Here is a 15,624-nt window from a genome sequence, read left to right on the forward strand (position 1 = left end):
GGATTTGAAAGCGCGTAAGGCCGTGACATCGGCGGAGTAGTGGGCGGGCGGTGAGGATAGATGATGAAGAAGATGATAACGGTAGGCCTGTGACAGAAGTTGGCCATTTAGTACTTTAAAGTTTGGTTCTTTCTTAAATTTCAGCTGTGTGTTAGCTGAAAGTGTGTGGCTTTCTTTAGTACAATACCAATTATTGGGCAAATCAAAGTAATTGTCTTTTTGTTTTTTAGTTGGAAGAAGAGAATTATTACAATTTGATTTTTTTTAAGGAAAGGAGAGTGTTACGATTTAATTTCGAATTTAAGAACTACTCCGGTTGCTTCTTTCTTTTACATGGAAAAGTTGGTAGTCATTGATATATTATATCTAATTTTTTAGAGTACCATAAAATTGAACAAGGATAATTTATACAATGGCTCTAGCAGTACACTAACTCGATCCCAGCTTTACAGATACTTGGCAATAGGGGAGTCAATAGATCTGTTGTGAACTTCAAGCATGATTTTTTAGTATTATCTATAACTAATTTAATATTCATTTCGAATATCACATGATGTATGCTCTAAAACCTTATAATTATAATTAAGAAGCAGTGTCTTGAAATATTGTAGTACCAAATCTTGGTTAAAACTGCAACCGACTCTATATACATCAACCAATCTTGCTGCACAGTCGATCTTTGATTGATACACAATGTGAAACTTTGTACACTTATCATCAGTTCTTGTTAGATTCAAAAGCCATTGCAGTTCGCTCGATGTGCTTCATCAAGATCACGTAGATCTTGTTCCTCAATCTCCCGCAAATTTCGATTTCAGAATCTTCCAAATCATCAGAACTCAACCTTCCTCCATCTTTTCGAAGATTTCCCTCTTTATTTACTATCAAATCCAGCCAGTCGCTCAGCTTTTTCACTCTGTACATCATACCAGCAATGGAGTTTTGACGCTTCGTCGAGGAGCATTTTCTCTCGACTTCATCCAAATATTCCTCCACATCGTCCAGAAACAGCTTTCTACTTTCGTCGTCTAAGCATGCAGCCAAGTCAGTAGCAGCAGTTAAAGTACTTCCCTTAGTCCATTCATTCTGATCATCTCTTTCTGAAGCAAATAAAAGAGGAACATTAGTGTTGCTTGTGGCCTTTTTAACGATGCAACTGCCTTTCGGTTTTGTACTTTGGGTCGACGCACTCGATTTTTTGACAGTGGAAACGGTTGGATTTGACAAGGGATCAACTACAGATGAGGCCGGAGAGAGATCCACGGCTACTGCTGATTTTATCCATGTTGCTGCATTTTTCTTTCTTTCAAGAGCAATATCCAACGCTTCTTTTATTGAATTGGTGCTGAGGGATCCGGATTCTTGTGTCCTAAATGGACTTATGCTTGTAAGAGACTGCATTATTATCCTCGTACGAGCTAAATCATCTTGAAGTTCCAAAAACTTATCAGCGCGTGGTTGGAGATCTTCTCCTTCTGCCAAAGGCAACTCCGAAAACAAGCTGCAAGAAGTAAAATTCTGCTTAACTAAAAGTCTTCAAGAAATTAACGGCCATTCACTTTCTCCTTGTCATAATTTATTTGAACTCTAATATGTGATCCACACTAAATCGCAATGTCATTTAACAAGAAATCGAGGAAAAAACTAATCATGAGCGCTTATTTTCCTTACCTTAATGAGCGAAGCGATTTCTCAGCAGCACAAGCCTCTTGCAGAGCATCTGCAGCTGCTAGCATAGCAATATCTCTTTGCTTTATCACCTCCTGCAGTTAGAAAAATACAATTGACAAAATCTATAAAATGCTAAAAAGGACAAAACTAAACTCTAATTTTCTGCTATATTATCTATGATTGCTGTGATTTATACCTTGCCAAGTTTCACCAAGCTTGATGGAAGATAGTTCCACAATATCCCGGTTTCTGCCCCTTTTCTATCATACACAAAACTACACAATGAATTAGGAATCTGTACATTATTGACCTTTGGTGTAGAAATCTGGCTTTTGTTTGTTCTCTTGATTAATCTCTTGGCTGAACCAATGTCTGATCTTCTCCTTGACACTGAACCAAAATGTTCATCGGAGCAGTCATATCTGATAGACCGAACTGGTGAAACCTGTTGAGATTGATAAGATAAGAACAAGTTATGCCAAGGTTGAAGTTATGCAGTAAATCATATCAAAATATGCACCAAAACCTCTGTGTTGGTATAATTTATACGAGTCATTTTTTACTAACATACATCTTTCTAATGAACATGATAAAGTAGTCAATCATTCCCAAGAGACAGAGCAATGGAACTTGGAGAAACAGAAGAAACTAACATTTGCACTACGGCTTCTGGAAGGTGGCCTAATTTCCTGCTTGGCAACCGATGAATCAAAGATCTGTTTTACTCCCAAAATCTCCGACTCGTTCCAGCTTCTTCTCTTTGAAATACAAGTTGTTGAAGCGTATGATACAACGCTATCTGTATCGCTGTCATAATCAACAGAACTTGGCCTACTCTTTGTCCCTTGGTCTCCAATATTATTACCATAATCAAGAATCCTCGTGCTACATTTATCCGCCCTAATATCTCCTCGACATTTTTTTGAAGGACTCAATGAACGAAACGTTCTCCGGTGTCCATCCTTCAACCCTCTATTTCCTTTCCTTAAAGAAACAGAGTCAGACAATCCATACATCAATGAATTGGATGAAAACTTCGGAATCTTTTTCTCAGAAATTACACCCTTCTCAACGATATTATCTACAGTACCAGATGCTTCGAGAATCTTAACCAAATTTTCTGGTGAAACAATATCTTCAGGAGTTCCTTCGCATCGGTGACTCCCGGGAACCGGAGTTACGCTCCTGAGCAATGGAACGGGATGCGCATTTTCCAGTTTTCCTACGTAAATGAACTGCCCAAGTTTCAATTTATTCCCTAAAATCATGTCATTCTGTTCTTGAGGCAAAGAAACATACAATGCATGGGATAAATCAGAAACTTTAAGGAAAAATCCTCTATTTGGCCATAAATCGCCTTCTTCTAATACTGGGATTATGCTTCTGATTTGTAATAATACAGGCTTTCGATCATCTTCGGATTCGTTTTCCGCCATTTTCATGTCTTCAAGAAGCTTCAAGAGAACGTCACTCTTCAGCGAACCCATTTTTTATTATCACGCAATCAGGTTTCTTGAAAAGAATATACAGATTTCTTTAAATATGGAGGGTTGGTAATTTTTAAAAATTTCGATTTAAGCAAAGATGGATCGAACAAAAACGGGAAAACGGAAACCAACCAAAATTCCAGAACGGGAAAATAGAAGTCGAATCGATTATTTTCAAATAAAAAGTGAAAAACGATATAGGATTCTAACTTGGAAGATAAGGTTTAATTCAAAGTTTCCCATGCATAGTCAAAAGAATCCAATGGCACCAATAGGGCGAAGAATCCGAAAATACAAGGAAATGAGGAGGAGATACGGAAAATCTGTTGTTTGATTTCCCATTTTTAACTAATTTTTTGTGAAATCTGTTTTTTTCATTTCCAAATTAAACCTCACACATTTGACTTTAATAATATAATATTCGACTTTAAAAAAAAACACGGTTGAATTTTATTTATTACATTTTTTTATTTATATATATATTTTTATAATATAATAAAGTGTGCTTAAATTTTTGCATTCATCTCATATCATATTTCATTCATAAATGTCATAATTAAATCAAAACTTGAAAAACAAAATATAAACAATACAAAATATACATATATTTTATTATGTTAATATATATATACATACATATTCACTATATATTGTTAGATAAAAATTTGTGTGAAACTGTTTCACGGGTCATATTTTGTAAGACAGTTATCTTATTTAGGTCATCCATGAAAAAGTATTACTTTTTATGCCAAGAGTATTACTTTTTATTGTGAATATCGGTAGGGTTGACCCGTCTCACAGATAAAGATTCGTGAGACCGTCTGACAAAAAACCTACTCATTTTACTATTATATTAAACAAAAACATCATATGACTAAGTCGAATTTGATGTGGTTTTGTGGTACCAATAGTTTTTTTTTACAAAATATCCAAACAGCTAGTAACTTCGAATATTAACACATCATATCTAAATTTCTTTAAATTCAAATATTTACTGAGCATCTTCTATAAATTACATATTTAATATAATCGTTTCAAACCCCGGTTCGAACAGGAGGAGTACGCCATGCTAATATGCCTTGGATGATCCACATCTCAGGGTCAGGCGCCGATGAGCACATTGAACTATCCATGTGGCTGAGAGCCTTCACAGCCAGGCACCCGGTTGGATATTTATCTAATATATATGATCCAGATAATAAATATATATAAATAACATTACGTCATATTAAATGTTGCTGAATTTGCAGCTTAAGAAAACTGAGAGTTTGAAATTTAAGTAGTTGAAAGTACTCAATTGGTGCACTCCAACTCTCAATGTACATATAATCGTGTTGAATTTACTACATAATTTTTAGGATATTTATTCGAATATCATATTTAATCAAAAATCATTTTCAATACTTCTTAAAAAATCATTAGAGACTTCAATTTTATATCTCAAGATTCACAGAAACTAAAATATCAAGAATTATAAAACTTTATTAATCAATCATTTCTCAATTACTATTTCATATCTCACTAAAAAATAATTTAATAATCACAACATAATATATCAACATAATCATTAATCACGTCAATCAAAAGAAATAATACCTAATTAAGTAAGAATGTTCCTTATATATTTTTGAGCTTTACATATATATGGTTTGCCACCGTAGAACGGTCAGAACGAGAACGACGGTTGTCGCGCCAAAGTTACAAGCTAAAACGGTTGAGTAAACGACGATTTCACGACTATCGCAGTTGTTTTTTGTAAATTTTTCAAAATGTTCTTAATTTTTTTCAAAGTATATAATTATTTTTATTATAAAATTGTTTTGTGACGATAACCACAACTGTTCTGCAAAATGTTAATGAAACTGAAATAACGGTCTACGCGATCGCAACGGCGAACCATGTTTACATATGAGTACTGAAAATAGGCAAAAACTTGTGTGAGACTGTCTCACAGGTCGTATTTTCTGATACAGATTTCTTATTTGGGTCATTTATGAAAAAATATTACTTTTTATGCTAAGAGTATTACTTTTTATTGTGAATATCGGTATTGTTGACCCGTCTCACAGACAAAGATTCGTAAGACCGTCTCACAAGAGACCTACTCCTGAAAATATTAATAATTTATGTATGAGGGTTTTAGGTTTTTTTTTTATTATATACATAATTTATTTACTAATTAAAACGTGGGGAGGAATTTTGCTGCCCATTATAATTAATACCTCTTGGTTTCAGTCAAAAACAGCTCATCCAGTTAATTAAACCCATGCACGGCTGCGGATTTGCATGTCAAAAAATTCAATATTTTGTTTTTTTACCTTTTTAGCCCTGTGAGGCTTCCCATTCGACATAACTGTTCGAAGGTCAAACCTGATTAGAACGTCATTTTACGCATTTGTTATTCAACGATGTACCGAAAAGCAAGCCAGCCAGCCAGCATTCAAACAAGCCTATAAAACATCGTCCGACAGAAAATTCATCAGCAGCGAGAATTAATAAAACCAAGAAACAATGGAAGGCTTAATCCCGTTCCTCTTCCATGCCATCAAGAAGCAGAGGCAGCCGGCCTACGTCTACCGTCGCCTCTCCAACAACTCCACCGGCCGGAGCTACCACCTCCTGCTCTCTGAAGGCTCCGAGTTTCAGCTGCCGCCCACCGTTGATCTCTTTACCGCGACCTCGGACCAGTTCAAGTCACCAGGCCGCGCCTGTAATGGCTTGAAGCAGAGGGAATTCGCTTCTGCAAGCAAAGTCAAGAATTAATGCTATGTTCGATGTTTTTGGGATTTATATTATTATGCTATATAATTTTCGTGCGATGTCTGATTAGTCTTGCTTAATTAGGCCTTAATCAGCCTTCGGTTGTAATGAAAATCGCGGAATTGGTGAGTCTAGATGGAACGAAGTGTAAACTCTTAGCAATAATAATAATATTATGATAATATTTTTGTATTCAGGCCAATCATTTTTGTATAATTTTATTATTAACTTGGAAAATGTCGGTCTGTTCAAGTTAAATATAGAAAAATTAACAAATGTAGCTTCACTACTCTTTTTACATTTTTAATCGACATTCTACGTATTTCGTTGTATTTTTAACCAAAAGTGTTACCGAGTTTCTTTCATGCTGTTTATCGATGGAGTCTGCTTGCTAACATTTTTTTTACTGTAAATGAAATCTTTGCTTTTTAAAAACTTTGAAATTCAGCACATTTTTCCATCAAGATATTTTAAAGGTTCCAAATGATCAGAGATTCCACAAAAGCACATTATTCTTGATTCGACAGCGAGCTTATACAAATCACACTAAAAAAAAGTACAATCCCACGGCATAAGAGCCTTTCTCAGTACTGCAACAAAATATTTATGATGCCAAAAGAGCTTCGATTTTTGAAACCTGATCTTCCTCATTCTTTGGGGCCGGACTCCGGTTTGCCTCATTGTATAGATCATGCTTCCATTTCTCAACACGGCCACCATCTCCTGCTGGGTGATAGCCTTGCCTTCCAGTAAATTGATCTCTACCTATGTATCTACCGTTGCTACCATACCTGTCTCTAGATGTGAAGTTACCTCTCCATGCCTCGCCCTTGCTTGATTCCCTCTCCCGTGCAAAAGGTCTTTCAGGTTTGTCAGAATATCGCAAATAGTGCACTCTTTCCTCTCGTTTCTCACTTTTGGCAGCACGGTCTTCAGGGTTTGGTATCACTAGATTTGCTGCTGGATCTGCGGTTGCTGATTTGTCCACTTTCTCAGTGGTGATCTTTTGCTCACTAAAGGAAGGCCTCTTACGCGCAGCAGGTGGCTTTGGATTTGCCTCCATTTCATAGTATCCATCATGACGCCACGTATTATTTTCTCTGTTTTCCATAGTTTTCTCATCCTTCCATCGCGTATCACTTGATAATATTTTATTTCCAACCCTGCTGTTTAGCTGTGCCTTGTGATCCCTCCACCATCCACGTTCTTCAAAAGAAAATAAGTAATTTACAATCTAATCCTTATATATCAAATACAGCAAAAAATAAGATGTTACCCTATCACTAATTTACTGCGAGTGAAAAAGCACTAAAATACAGCTTCTGATCATTTTATACAGCTTAATCGATGAAGTGACGAAGCACAACTCCATCGGAAACCTAACAATTTAACATTCTTAAGAATGCCACACAGAAGTATTAGGAAAAGTGAAGAACAAGCCAAATTCTTGAAATACTCAATGTCTCAATCCATATTAAATCATCCAAACATATCACATACACAGAAACATAAATCATGAAAAACCTTACCGCTGTCTGTCCTGCGACTGAAACCTCTCCCATCTTGCCTGGTAATGCCACGGTCATCATGCTGTCATAAGACATTGACAGGCAGGCCAAATACTGTTATATAAATGGAGGTACTTGAAGCCACCAGGCTGAACAAAAATCCAAATGCCTGAATAAGATGGCTCGAGAATGAGTAAAAATAAAATCTTTTATCAGTACAAGATTAAAGCAAACTTTTTACCCTGTCAGATCTGAGAAATTAAGTGACGCATGTAATGATACCCTAAAAATGACACATAATTCTTGACACCCAAACAATTATGTGTTTCAGATAAGAGGAGTATTAAAATTAATCATAAATGGTTTAACTAATTTCAACAGCTTTAACAAGATATGGCTAGCATGTCACTAAATTCCACTACCCATCAATCCATCCGAGAAAAGATAAAAAGAAAAATAATCTGCTGAGCCAGCTCGTTAAGTTGAAAACTACCATGCTATAAAAGCTCCAACTAATCCACGTGAAAATAGGACCAAAACGTCAATACAACAGTGTCCAAAAACCGCAAAATAAACACAACTGCTTGTTCTCTGTCCTATAGCTTGACCTTTATACAATCCATGGACTAACACAACAGAATATTTCCTGAAATCCAGAACTCAAGAATGAAACAATTAACTATTGAACAAGAACCAAATCCATATGGGTACAAAAGATTAGTGTAGACTAGTTTGCCATGATCTTTAACAGCAGAAGATAAGAGCTTTTCAACAGACCTGCCATATAAAAAAACATGAGACACTCGCATAAGATGGTGAAAAGCGAATGCAAGGAAACTTCCTCGGGCCACTACAATGATATTTGCAAGGAAAAAGCATACCTGAAAGTATCCCCGGGATCGAGGTACTTTGGCTGGATCAGAAGGATGATTGCTACCTTCAGCTTTTCCTTCAGATTCTTTGCTCACCATCCCAGCTTCAACCTTTGCATCACGCCCTAATGGGGCTTCAAGCGGCAATGCATCCTGGAGCCTGCGATGATGCTTCTGATTGCTGTGCAAATGATCTTTGTCCAACTGGGGGTTGGTATCTGGTCTTTCAGTTGCTGGTTTACCCTCTCTCCTGGATCTCTTGGGGCTAGCAGGAATCGTTCATGTTTGTTAATTCAATCATTAAAGGTAAAATGATTTACAAACCGGTTTTCCTACTCAAACCACCGGTTAAAGAGGTCGTAGAACAGCACATACATGTGACAAGACCCAGACCACAAATTCTACAAGCTTCAGAATGATCGAAACATCCAAGCTCCAGCATTCAGACGCTGAGCTGGAATCGTGCAACTGAAAAGCCCTAATTATACTAACATTTCGAAAAGAAGAAGGAAAAAAAAAAAAGCTGAACCAGATGGTATATATACGTGAAAAAAAATAAACAAACAATGCTAACACAAAATCAGAACAATCAGACAAAATTTTCTACTTTCAACATCTAAATAGGAAAATATATAACGAAGCCAACGAAGTAACAGAAAATCCAGGTGGTTAGACAAAACCTGGGTTCACGATCGAATCTAGAACGATGACGCTTCGAGTCGGAACTACGGTCTTCCCGACGAGACATTATCCTGTTTTATGAAAATAGAAGTCAAATAACTCCGCCACCCCTCTTCTCCTAAACAGCGGCGGAGATGGACAACGCAAAACCCCTAAGCCCCTAATCCGACAAATGATTTTTATTAGCAAACACAAACTTTCGGATCACGACAGCTAGATGGTTTTATCTATCAAGTTGGTCTGGACTCTCGTTATGGGCCACAAGTTTAAAAAAAATATAGGACCCGACACAAAGCTCGAATTTGTGAAAAAAAATAGTTGGTTACAATTAAATCTCGACTCAATATATATCACAAATTATATTGATGTTATTCGGATGAATCGGGTGAGCAGAGTCAGAGCAATCCACCGGATGATAATATAAGTGTTGTGTTTTAGGAAAATGAGCAAGGAGATGGCTTCCACCGTGACCTGCAAACAAGGAAAGTAACTCGTGAATGGGTGCCAGAGGGGTGTCCGACATATCCACTCTGATGCTTAAGTCAGCAAGTGAAGAAGAAAGATAAAATGGCTTTTATATGTGGTGATATATGTGAGTGCTTTTAGATTTCAAATTTTCCTGAATCTGTAAATGAGAAGTATACCTGCTATTTATAGGAGTAGATCTCATCATTACCTTGTTTTCAGTGTCCACCTGCTAAGTATGGTAAGGCGGCTGCCCATACCCTGCTTCTGATGACTTTTCTGACATGCCAAACCCATGTCGTTCTGACAGATAAAATTACCCATATCGATACACTTGAGTGCGGTGCGCTTCTCGAGATAGCCCATGTAAAAGTGCCCGGGAGCTTGCATGAGAGCCCGGACTCTTGATTGCCCGGGGAGATAATATCTCGGGCACCTTCATGTCCGGTTGCTAAAAAAGATTCTTTACATATTGACTCTGATTTGGGCTATTCATTTAGTATTCCGGTTCATCCATTACCCGGGCTCTTATCAGGATATCACATATAAAACGGGAACAATAACTTGACGAACTTCAAATTCTTAAATAATAAAGCTTACTGATAGATCACGAAGTTGCATGGGTCATGACTGCTGGTCCATGCTTAAAAGGGTGGTGTCAATGTCAAAGATCATGCCTCTTATGAGCTATATTTTCCGGTGTAGATCGTATACGTAATTGACTTACTTGAAAATCTTCATCCCACAGAGTAACACAGTACTCAAGTAGACAGCGTCTCACTACAACCTTTCACCATAGAGGAGTGGGAGACTCAAAATACTGAAAAAAAGTAATACAGATTTCAGTCTGTATATTGATTATTTCATCGGAGAAATAATACTCCCCATGTATGATATATAATACTTTGATCCAAGCCGATTAAGAATTCTATGTGCATGTGTTGCATGCGGTGAGATTCCAAGTACTCAACAAATCCGGCCGCCCGGTGTTCAAAGCCAATATCTCCATCAAACAGTAAGTAAACTCGTGAATATTTGCTTGATTATATGTGAGCACTTTTATTTTCCTTTTATATTTTGCGTATTTATGCTCAAAGCTCTGATAAAATTGTCTGAAAAATTGGTTAACAATGTAATAATCAAATAATCAACGTCGAGTTAGAAATAGATTGGTATATTTTTTTAAAAAAATTATTCCGAAAATTTAAAAGCTGAAATCTTTCTTTTTATGCTCCTCTGTGTATATACAGNACCTCTCGCACCCGAAGCGAGAATCATACCACTAGACCAAATGCCCTCTTTGGCAAGATGCAAATAAATTATTATATTTATTCATAATATTAAATGACAATCGCTAAGCCCATATGATTATATTGTTATTAAAACATGAGCCATAAATATCACCCGAAAACTTAATAAACAAATTTTTTTTTTATTTATTTAGCTTAGAATGAAAAGAGAATTGTCAAATAAAATAAAATTCAGCAATATGTGACAAACGGTGAACGAGTCTGACTGGGATGGGAATCCATGTAAATTTAAACAAGAATTATATTTGTAAAATGCGATATATAAATTTTTTATTCTGTTTGTGTAGAATATATTATTATATATTAAAATGTAGTTGTATTATTAAATTTATTATGCTCAAACGACCGCCCATTTTGAGCACAGAGTCGAACTTGAATGATGATCTGATATCCATTTGGTGCGTGAAGTCGGAGAGTACCGTAATGTAAATTTTATGACAAAATGTTTAATGTTAAAAAAAACCAATAAATGAAAATGCTGTTCTGTCTTAAATTTAAATGCATAAAATGTAATTAGATTTTCATTTATTACCCACAAATTTCCAAAGTGAAAAGCATTTCCCATTCATAACAAAAGATGTTAAGAATACATGGAAAAACTGTACAATAAACCAGGCACAGCCTTTAAAAAATTTAACAAGAAGAAAGTTCCACAATTGCTCGTAGATTCCTGAATTTTATCAGAAATACTTCGTCGTATTTACAGTCGTGGAGGACCAAGTTCGCTGAAGGAAAAAACCCAGGTTCAGTCAGTCGGAATTTTGACTGAAAATTACCCAAACTATTAAACTTCCTTAAGCATGAATCATCTGTACATTCTGCAAACAACAAAATAAGTTCAGGCAGAAATAGAGAGTACATTATCTGCACGGTGGTTCAACTAAACAAACTGGCAATTAGAACAAACCCAACTACCAAATTAAGGATATGGTTAGAAATAAACTAAGGACCGATCACCTAAAATTTAAGTTGGATACCTTTGATTGCATCCTCAATCTAGAACGTAAACCTCATGTTCACGACCTACACTATATTCTTTTCTATATTCACAAGAAACATGCAACTACTTTATCATGATCATCATTTACAATTAAATGAACTTACAGCAAGGAATCTATTGAAGTTTCCATGATGATAAAGACGAATAGAAGAATGCTAAAAAGATTTACCATTTGAGGGGTGTTTCTCTCTTTCAGCATCTTCAGCGCCGCATCTGCAAAAGCCTGAGCTGCTTCAGCATCAGCTTCAGCTGCCTCAGCCTCTTGTGCAGCAATTTCAGCTTCAGCCATAGCAGCTTCTGCTTCAGCAACTGCCTGAGCTGCAGCTGCTGCAGCTTCTTCTGGAGTCATGCGCCTCATCTTGGTTAACTCTAAATCAATCTGAGATTTTTCACTTGCATCATCGCATTCAATTCTTCGAGATATCTTTTGTCTTCCTTCACGAAGGGAGACTGATGGATTCTTTTTTCTTTCAGATAATTTGGACGTTGCAGCTATTCTGTACTTACGTTTCATCTGCAAAACACAGACTTCAATAACTCAAGTCAAGTAACCACGACTTCAAATCCATCAAATTAGCGTTTAAGCAAGTTAAACCTTCTATTTTCACTGTCTTTCAAATTGAAGAAGTAATCAGTAATCAAGATATTTAGAAATTAAAATCCAATAGAACCTTAATAAGTTTTCCAGTCGTAGCCAAATGCCTCAGTTTTGCTGACAATATCCTCTTGAAGTTTGGGGGTGCCCAGTATTGATCCTACAGAAACGGTCAAGATCAGAAGAAGATAGCTACTACTAAATTTGATTTAGTCAAAGAACATGATTTCTATGTTGTACATGTGGGTATGAAATACCCAAAAGAAGTGTGCTAATCCTTGGTTTGCGATAAGAAGACAGTGGATGTTTGATTATCACGGGCCTTTGATTATCCTAATGTTAAAATATAAATCATGTCAGCGTAATAAGTGTTCCACTGCTATCAAGAATGTAATACAAACACGGATAAATTGCCCGTCCCCAAAGTATCCAATTTCAAAATGCAGCAACTTAGAGCCAACACTTAAGACTGATTCACCCTGTTTTGATCGACATGTTAACTTAAATTCACAAGAAAAATATTCTCGAATGAAGTCATCACTAAGACGAATGTGTATAGTGTATCCTCTTCAGAAACAAAATATTCTACTATCGATAAAACTCAAGATATTGTTTGATTTTTGACAAATGGCACATGAGCATTTGTCGCCTGCGAGAGATAATTAAATCAAATCCGTCAGTGCAAAAAACAAATTGCTAAGATGTGTTGTCTGTATTTATAATATTCTTTCTTGCCATCGTTCTCTTCAAGTATAGACGACTATTTAAACTTAGGACAAAGAAGATGTCATTCTCAGCACGAGGGAATGTGCTTAAAGTTGTCACATATGTTTCCTTATGGACAACATCTTCCAAAGAGCAAGTACACACCTAACGCAATAACTGGCTCTTAAGAACAGTTACAGTTTAAGAATTCATGAAAATTAATTTATGAACCATTATAATATATATTACATCATAAAAGAAAAAAGAATCAGAAAAAAAACAGAGGTTCCTTGAAATGGTTTTCATGAATTTATGTGGTACTTCAACAATTATCTAATGTACCATTTCATACTTGTTTGGGGAATAAACAAGTGTTCTAATAAGGTATAGTTGGAGTATAACAATGTTTAAGTAACCATAATGCATTTCTTGTGTAGGTGGAGTACATGGCAAAGGCATTGTGATGTTCTAGAACATATATTATCCAAAGTGGAACTCTTTCAAGCCAATAAACAGAAACATACTACTTTTTTAACCCGAATAATGAATAAATTTCACTTCATTTAATAGACTTGAGTAGATAAGCACCTCTATGTATGTGGCTATGGTTGTCTTGTTAGAACCCCCATGCTCCTTCAGTTTGTGTATTGCCTCGATTATGAGGTTGTCCAGCCTATAATAACAAAGTAAAGAAAATAAGCATCCTAGTAATTAATTGTTAGCCGTACCAGCAAAATAGTCCCAAGATACTGATAAATAACCTCCTTATCCTCCTCTGGTTTTTATTTAAGTATGGAACTCAAAAATCAAAATGTGAATATATTGCTATGAAAAACTTGAATCAATCTATGAGAACGTGCGGTGCGGGATATGAAGGAACTTGCATGTTAAAACCCAGGCATTACTTCAAAGACATGTAGAATGAGTAAATAACCTAGAGCTGCTCCAAGAAGCAAATAGAAATGCTATCTAATTCATCCATGAACTTGTTTCTACCCTTTGTCTCCGAGTGCATATAATAATTGTTTGTTAACTTGTTTTATTTACTTCTGGCCGGAGGAAGTGCAGCATGCCATATTACAACTTTAAAATCAGTCAGAGTCAGATATGTGAAAATTGGACAATACACAACTTGTTAAGCTGGATCAATTCGAAAAATACAAGTTGAAAAGCTGTGAAACTTTCACAGTAAATAACTAACCTCATTATAGCTCTCTTTGGACCATCAGTTGGTGAAGTACCACCAGAAGCGGCAAGAGGGCTTGGATCAACTGTTTCCTCGTCACTTTGACTAATGGTCGAAAGAGCCGTCGAGCTCTCTCCACGTTTATGGGCCAATTGTGTCCTCTTTAATGCTAATCTAGCCCTCTCCCTAGAACCCCATCCATTAGCCATGACACTAATATTCCGCCATTTGTCCTATCAAACATTAATTCGTTGACATTATAAAAACATAAGCATGTGAATTTTCAGCATCTACACTTCGAAATACCATTAAAATAACGAAAAATGCTATAAAACCAAAAGAAAATATCTACCTTGAGATCAACGTTAGATCGCAGACACAAAACTCCACTGAATTGTGGATCCTTGAGGATCGTCCTCCATTTCCCAGGCCCATGCTTAAGGACTCCAGCTTTAAGAGCTGCTTCTTCTTCAGGAGTCCACTTTTGCTTTGGTGCTCCCATCCACAAACTTTAGGAAGATAACAGATGCTCAGAAATTCAGCTAACAAAGCATATTCTAGCTAAAACTCTAAAGGCCATGAATTACTCCAGTCTCCTATCCTTATCAAAATGAAATCAAAGGTAAAGACGCCAAATTCAACGTCAATGTTCTTGAATCAAATAAATTTCATTTTGTTCAAAAACTCCAGATCTTACTTCCCCAACAAAAGTTCCACAGAGAGCTAACTGATCAGAGTTCTTTTACGGCTAATTAAGCAAATTTGACAAAATTATCCTAGATTGAATCAAAATTTCAAGAGAATAGTAATTAATAACACGACGTGGAAACCGAAACCCTAACCCTGATAATAGAATGCAGAGAACAAAATTCTCTACACCGCGATCAGGAAATCAGGAATTCAACGAGGCACGTGATGTAGAGTACCTGAAACCTAAATAATGCTAATTTGATTTAAAGATCTGAACTTGGAATTGACTCGCCCCCCTTCATCGTCATCCCCCTTCTCTACTACCTACGTATACCAATTCCTTGGCATAACCATAATTTGTACCTAACGGTATTTGTGTTGCATATCTCGCCCGTCGTCCCACGTGGATTCTGTATGCATTAAAAACCTATTTTTGGGAAATTTTATTGAAATCATTTTGAGATAATTTAAAGTTTTTTAATAAAATTAATATAGTAAAACGAAAGGTGTAATATTATAAAATTTAAAATATATACTAATAAAATTTTTCATATATGGATGATAATTGAATTAATCTATCTTAAACTAATGGTTCAATCAATCTTAAACTAATGGTTCAATCAGATAATCGACCAAAAAACTGTCATATTATTTAAAATAATAATATAATATTATTTTATATCAAATATTATTA

The 15,624-nt window shown here is 35.9% G+C and overlaps 3 protein-coding genes across 5 annotated transcripts; all 3 read right to left on the reverse strand.

Moving 5' to 3' along the window:
• Nucleotides 1-525: 525 nt before the first annotated feature.
• On the reverse strand, nucleotides 526-3,433 carry LOC140986785 (uncharacterized). The gene is made up of 4 exons (XM_073455143.1): nucleotides 2,325-3,433; nucleotides 1,868-2,116; nucleotides 1,672-1,763; nucleotides 526-1,501 (listed from the first exon to the last, which is right to left on the reverse strand). The coding sequence occupies exons 1-4, from the start codon at nucleotides 3,156-3,158 to the stop codon at nucleotides 718-720; spliced, it is 1,959 nt and encodes a 652-aa protein (XP_073311244.1). The 5' UTR covers nucleotides 3,159-3,433; the 3' UTR covers nucleotides 526-717.
• Nucleotides 3,434-6,384: 2,951 nt separating this feature from the next.
• LOC140986286 (uncharacterized) lies at nucleotides 6,385-9,179 on the reverse strand. The gene is made up of 4 exons (XM_073454426.1): nucleotides 8,979-9,179; nucleotides 8,308-8,563; nucleotides 7,448-7,508; nucleotides 6,385-7,124 (listed from the first exon to the last, which is right to left on the reverse strand). Exons 1-4 carry the CDS (start codon nucleotides 9,044-9,046, stop codon nucleotides 6,523-6,525), a joined length of 987 nt encoding a protein of 328 aa, XP_073310527.1. The 5' UTR covers nucleotides 9,047-9,179; the 3' UTR covers nucleotides 6,385-6,522.
• Nucleotides 9,180-11,262: 2,083 nt separating this feature from the next.
• Nucleotides 11,263-15,337, reverse strand: LOC140986772 (telomere repeat-binding factor 1-like). Of its 3 annotated transcripts, none has more exons than XM_073455125.1 (7): nucleotides 15,174-15,337; nucleotides 14,593-14,749; nucleotides 14,256-14,473; nucleotides 13,643-13,727; nucleotides 12,426-12,509; nucleotides 11,924-12,268; nucleotides 11,263-11,572 (listed from the first exon to the last, which is right to left on the reverse strand). In XM_073455125.1, the coding sequence occupies exons 2-7, from the start codon at nucleotides 14,740-14,742 to the stop codon at nucleotides 11,549-11,551; spliced, it is 906 nt and encodes a 301-aa protein (XP_073311226.1). In that variant the 5' UTR covers nucleotides 14,743-14,749; nucleotides 15,174-15,337; the 3' UTR covers nucleotides 11,263-11,548. The 3 variants fall into 3 exon arrangements, with proteins under 3 accessions (XP_073311226.1, XP_073311225.1, XP_073311224.1); XM_073455124.1 differs by having other exon boundaries at nucleotides 14,593-14,801; nucleotides 15,167-15,336; XM_073455123.1 differs by having other exon boundaries at nucleotides 14,593-14,836; nucleotides 15,167-15,335.
• Between the last annotated feature and the right edge of the window lie 287 nt (nucleotides 15,338-15,624).

The sequence above is a fragment of the Primulina huaijiensis genome, chromosome 10, assembly GCF_012295235.1.
Source record: "Primulina huaijiensis isolate GDHJ02 chromosome 10, ASM1229523v2, whole genome shotgun sequence".
Classification (NCBI taxonomy): Eukaryota; Viridiplantae; Streptophyta; class Magnoliopsida; order Lamiales; family Gesneriaceae; genus Primulina; species Primulina huaijiensis.

Coding starts and splice junctions, on each gene's coding strand:
- LOC140986785 (XM_073455143.1), bottom strand. CDS start 3,158: ATGGGTTCGCTGAAGAGTGACGTTCTCTTGAAGCTTCTTGAAGACATG. Junction 2,117..2,324: donor CCAGAAGCCGTAGTGCAAAT/GTTAGTTTCTTC, acceptor CAATCTCAACAG/GTTTCACCAGTTCGGTCTAT. Junction 1,502..1,671: donor AAATCGCTTCGCTCATTAAG/GTAAGGAAAATA, acceptor TACTTCTTGCAG/CTTGTTTTCGGAGTTGCCTT.
- LOC140986286 (XM_073454426.1), bottom strand. CDS start 9,046: ATGTCTCGTCGGGAAGACCGTAGTTCCGACTCGAAGCGTCATCGTTCT. Junction 8,564..8,978: donor AGATTCGATCGTGAACCCAG/GTTTTGTCTAAC, acceptor GATTCCTGCTAG/CCCCAAGAGATCCAGGAGAG. Junction 7,125..7,447: donor CAGTCGCAGGACAGACAGCG/GTAAGGTTTTTC, acceptor TTTCTTTTGAAG/AACGTGGATGGTGGAGGGAT.
- LOC140986772 (XM_073455125.1), bottom strand. CDS start 14,742: ATGGGAGCACCAAAGCAAAAGTGGACTCCTGAAGAAGAAGCAGCTCTT. Junction 14,474..14,592: donor GATCTAACGTTGATCTCAAG/GTAGATATTTTC, acceptor AATGTTTGATAG/GACAAATGGCGGAATATTAG. Junction 12,510..13,642: donor CCATAGCCACATACATAGAG/GTGCTTATCTAC, acceptor CCGTTTCTGTAG/GATCAATACTGGGCACCCCC.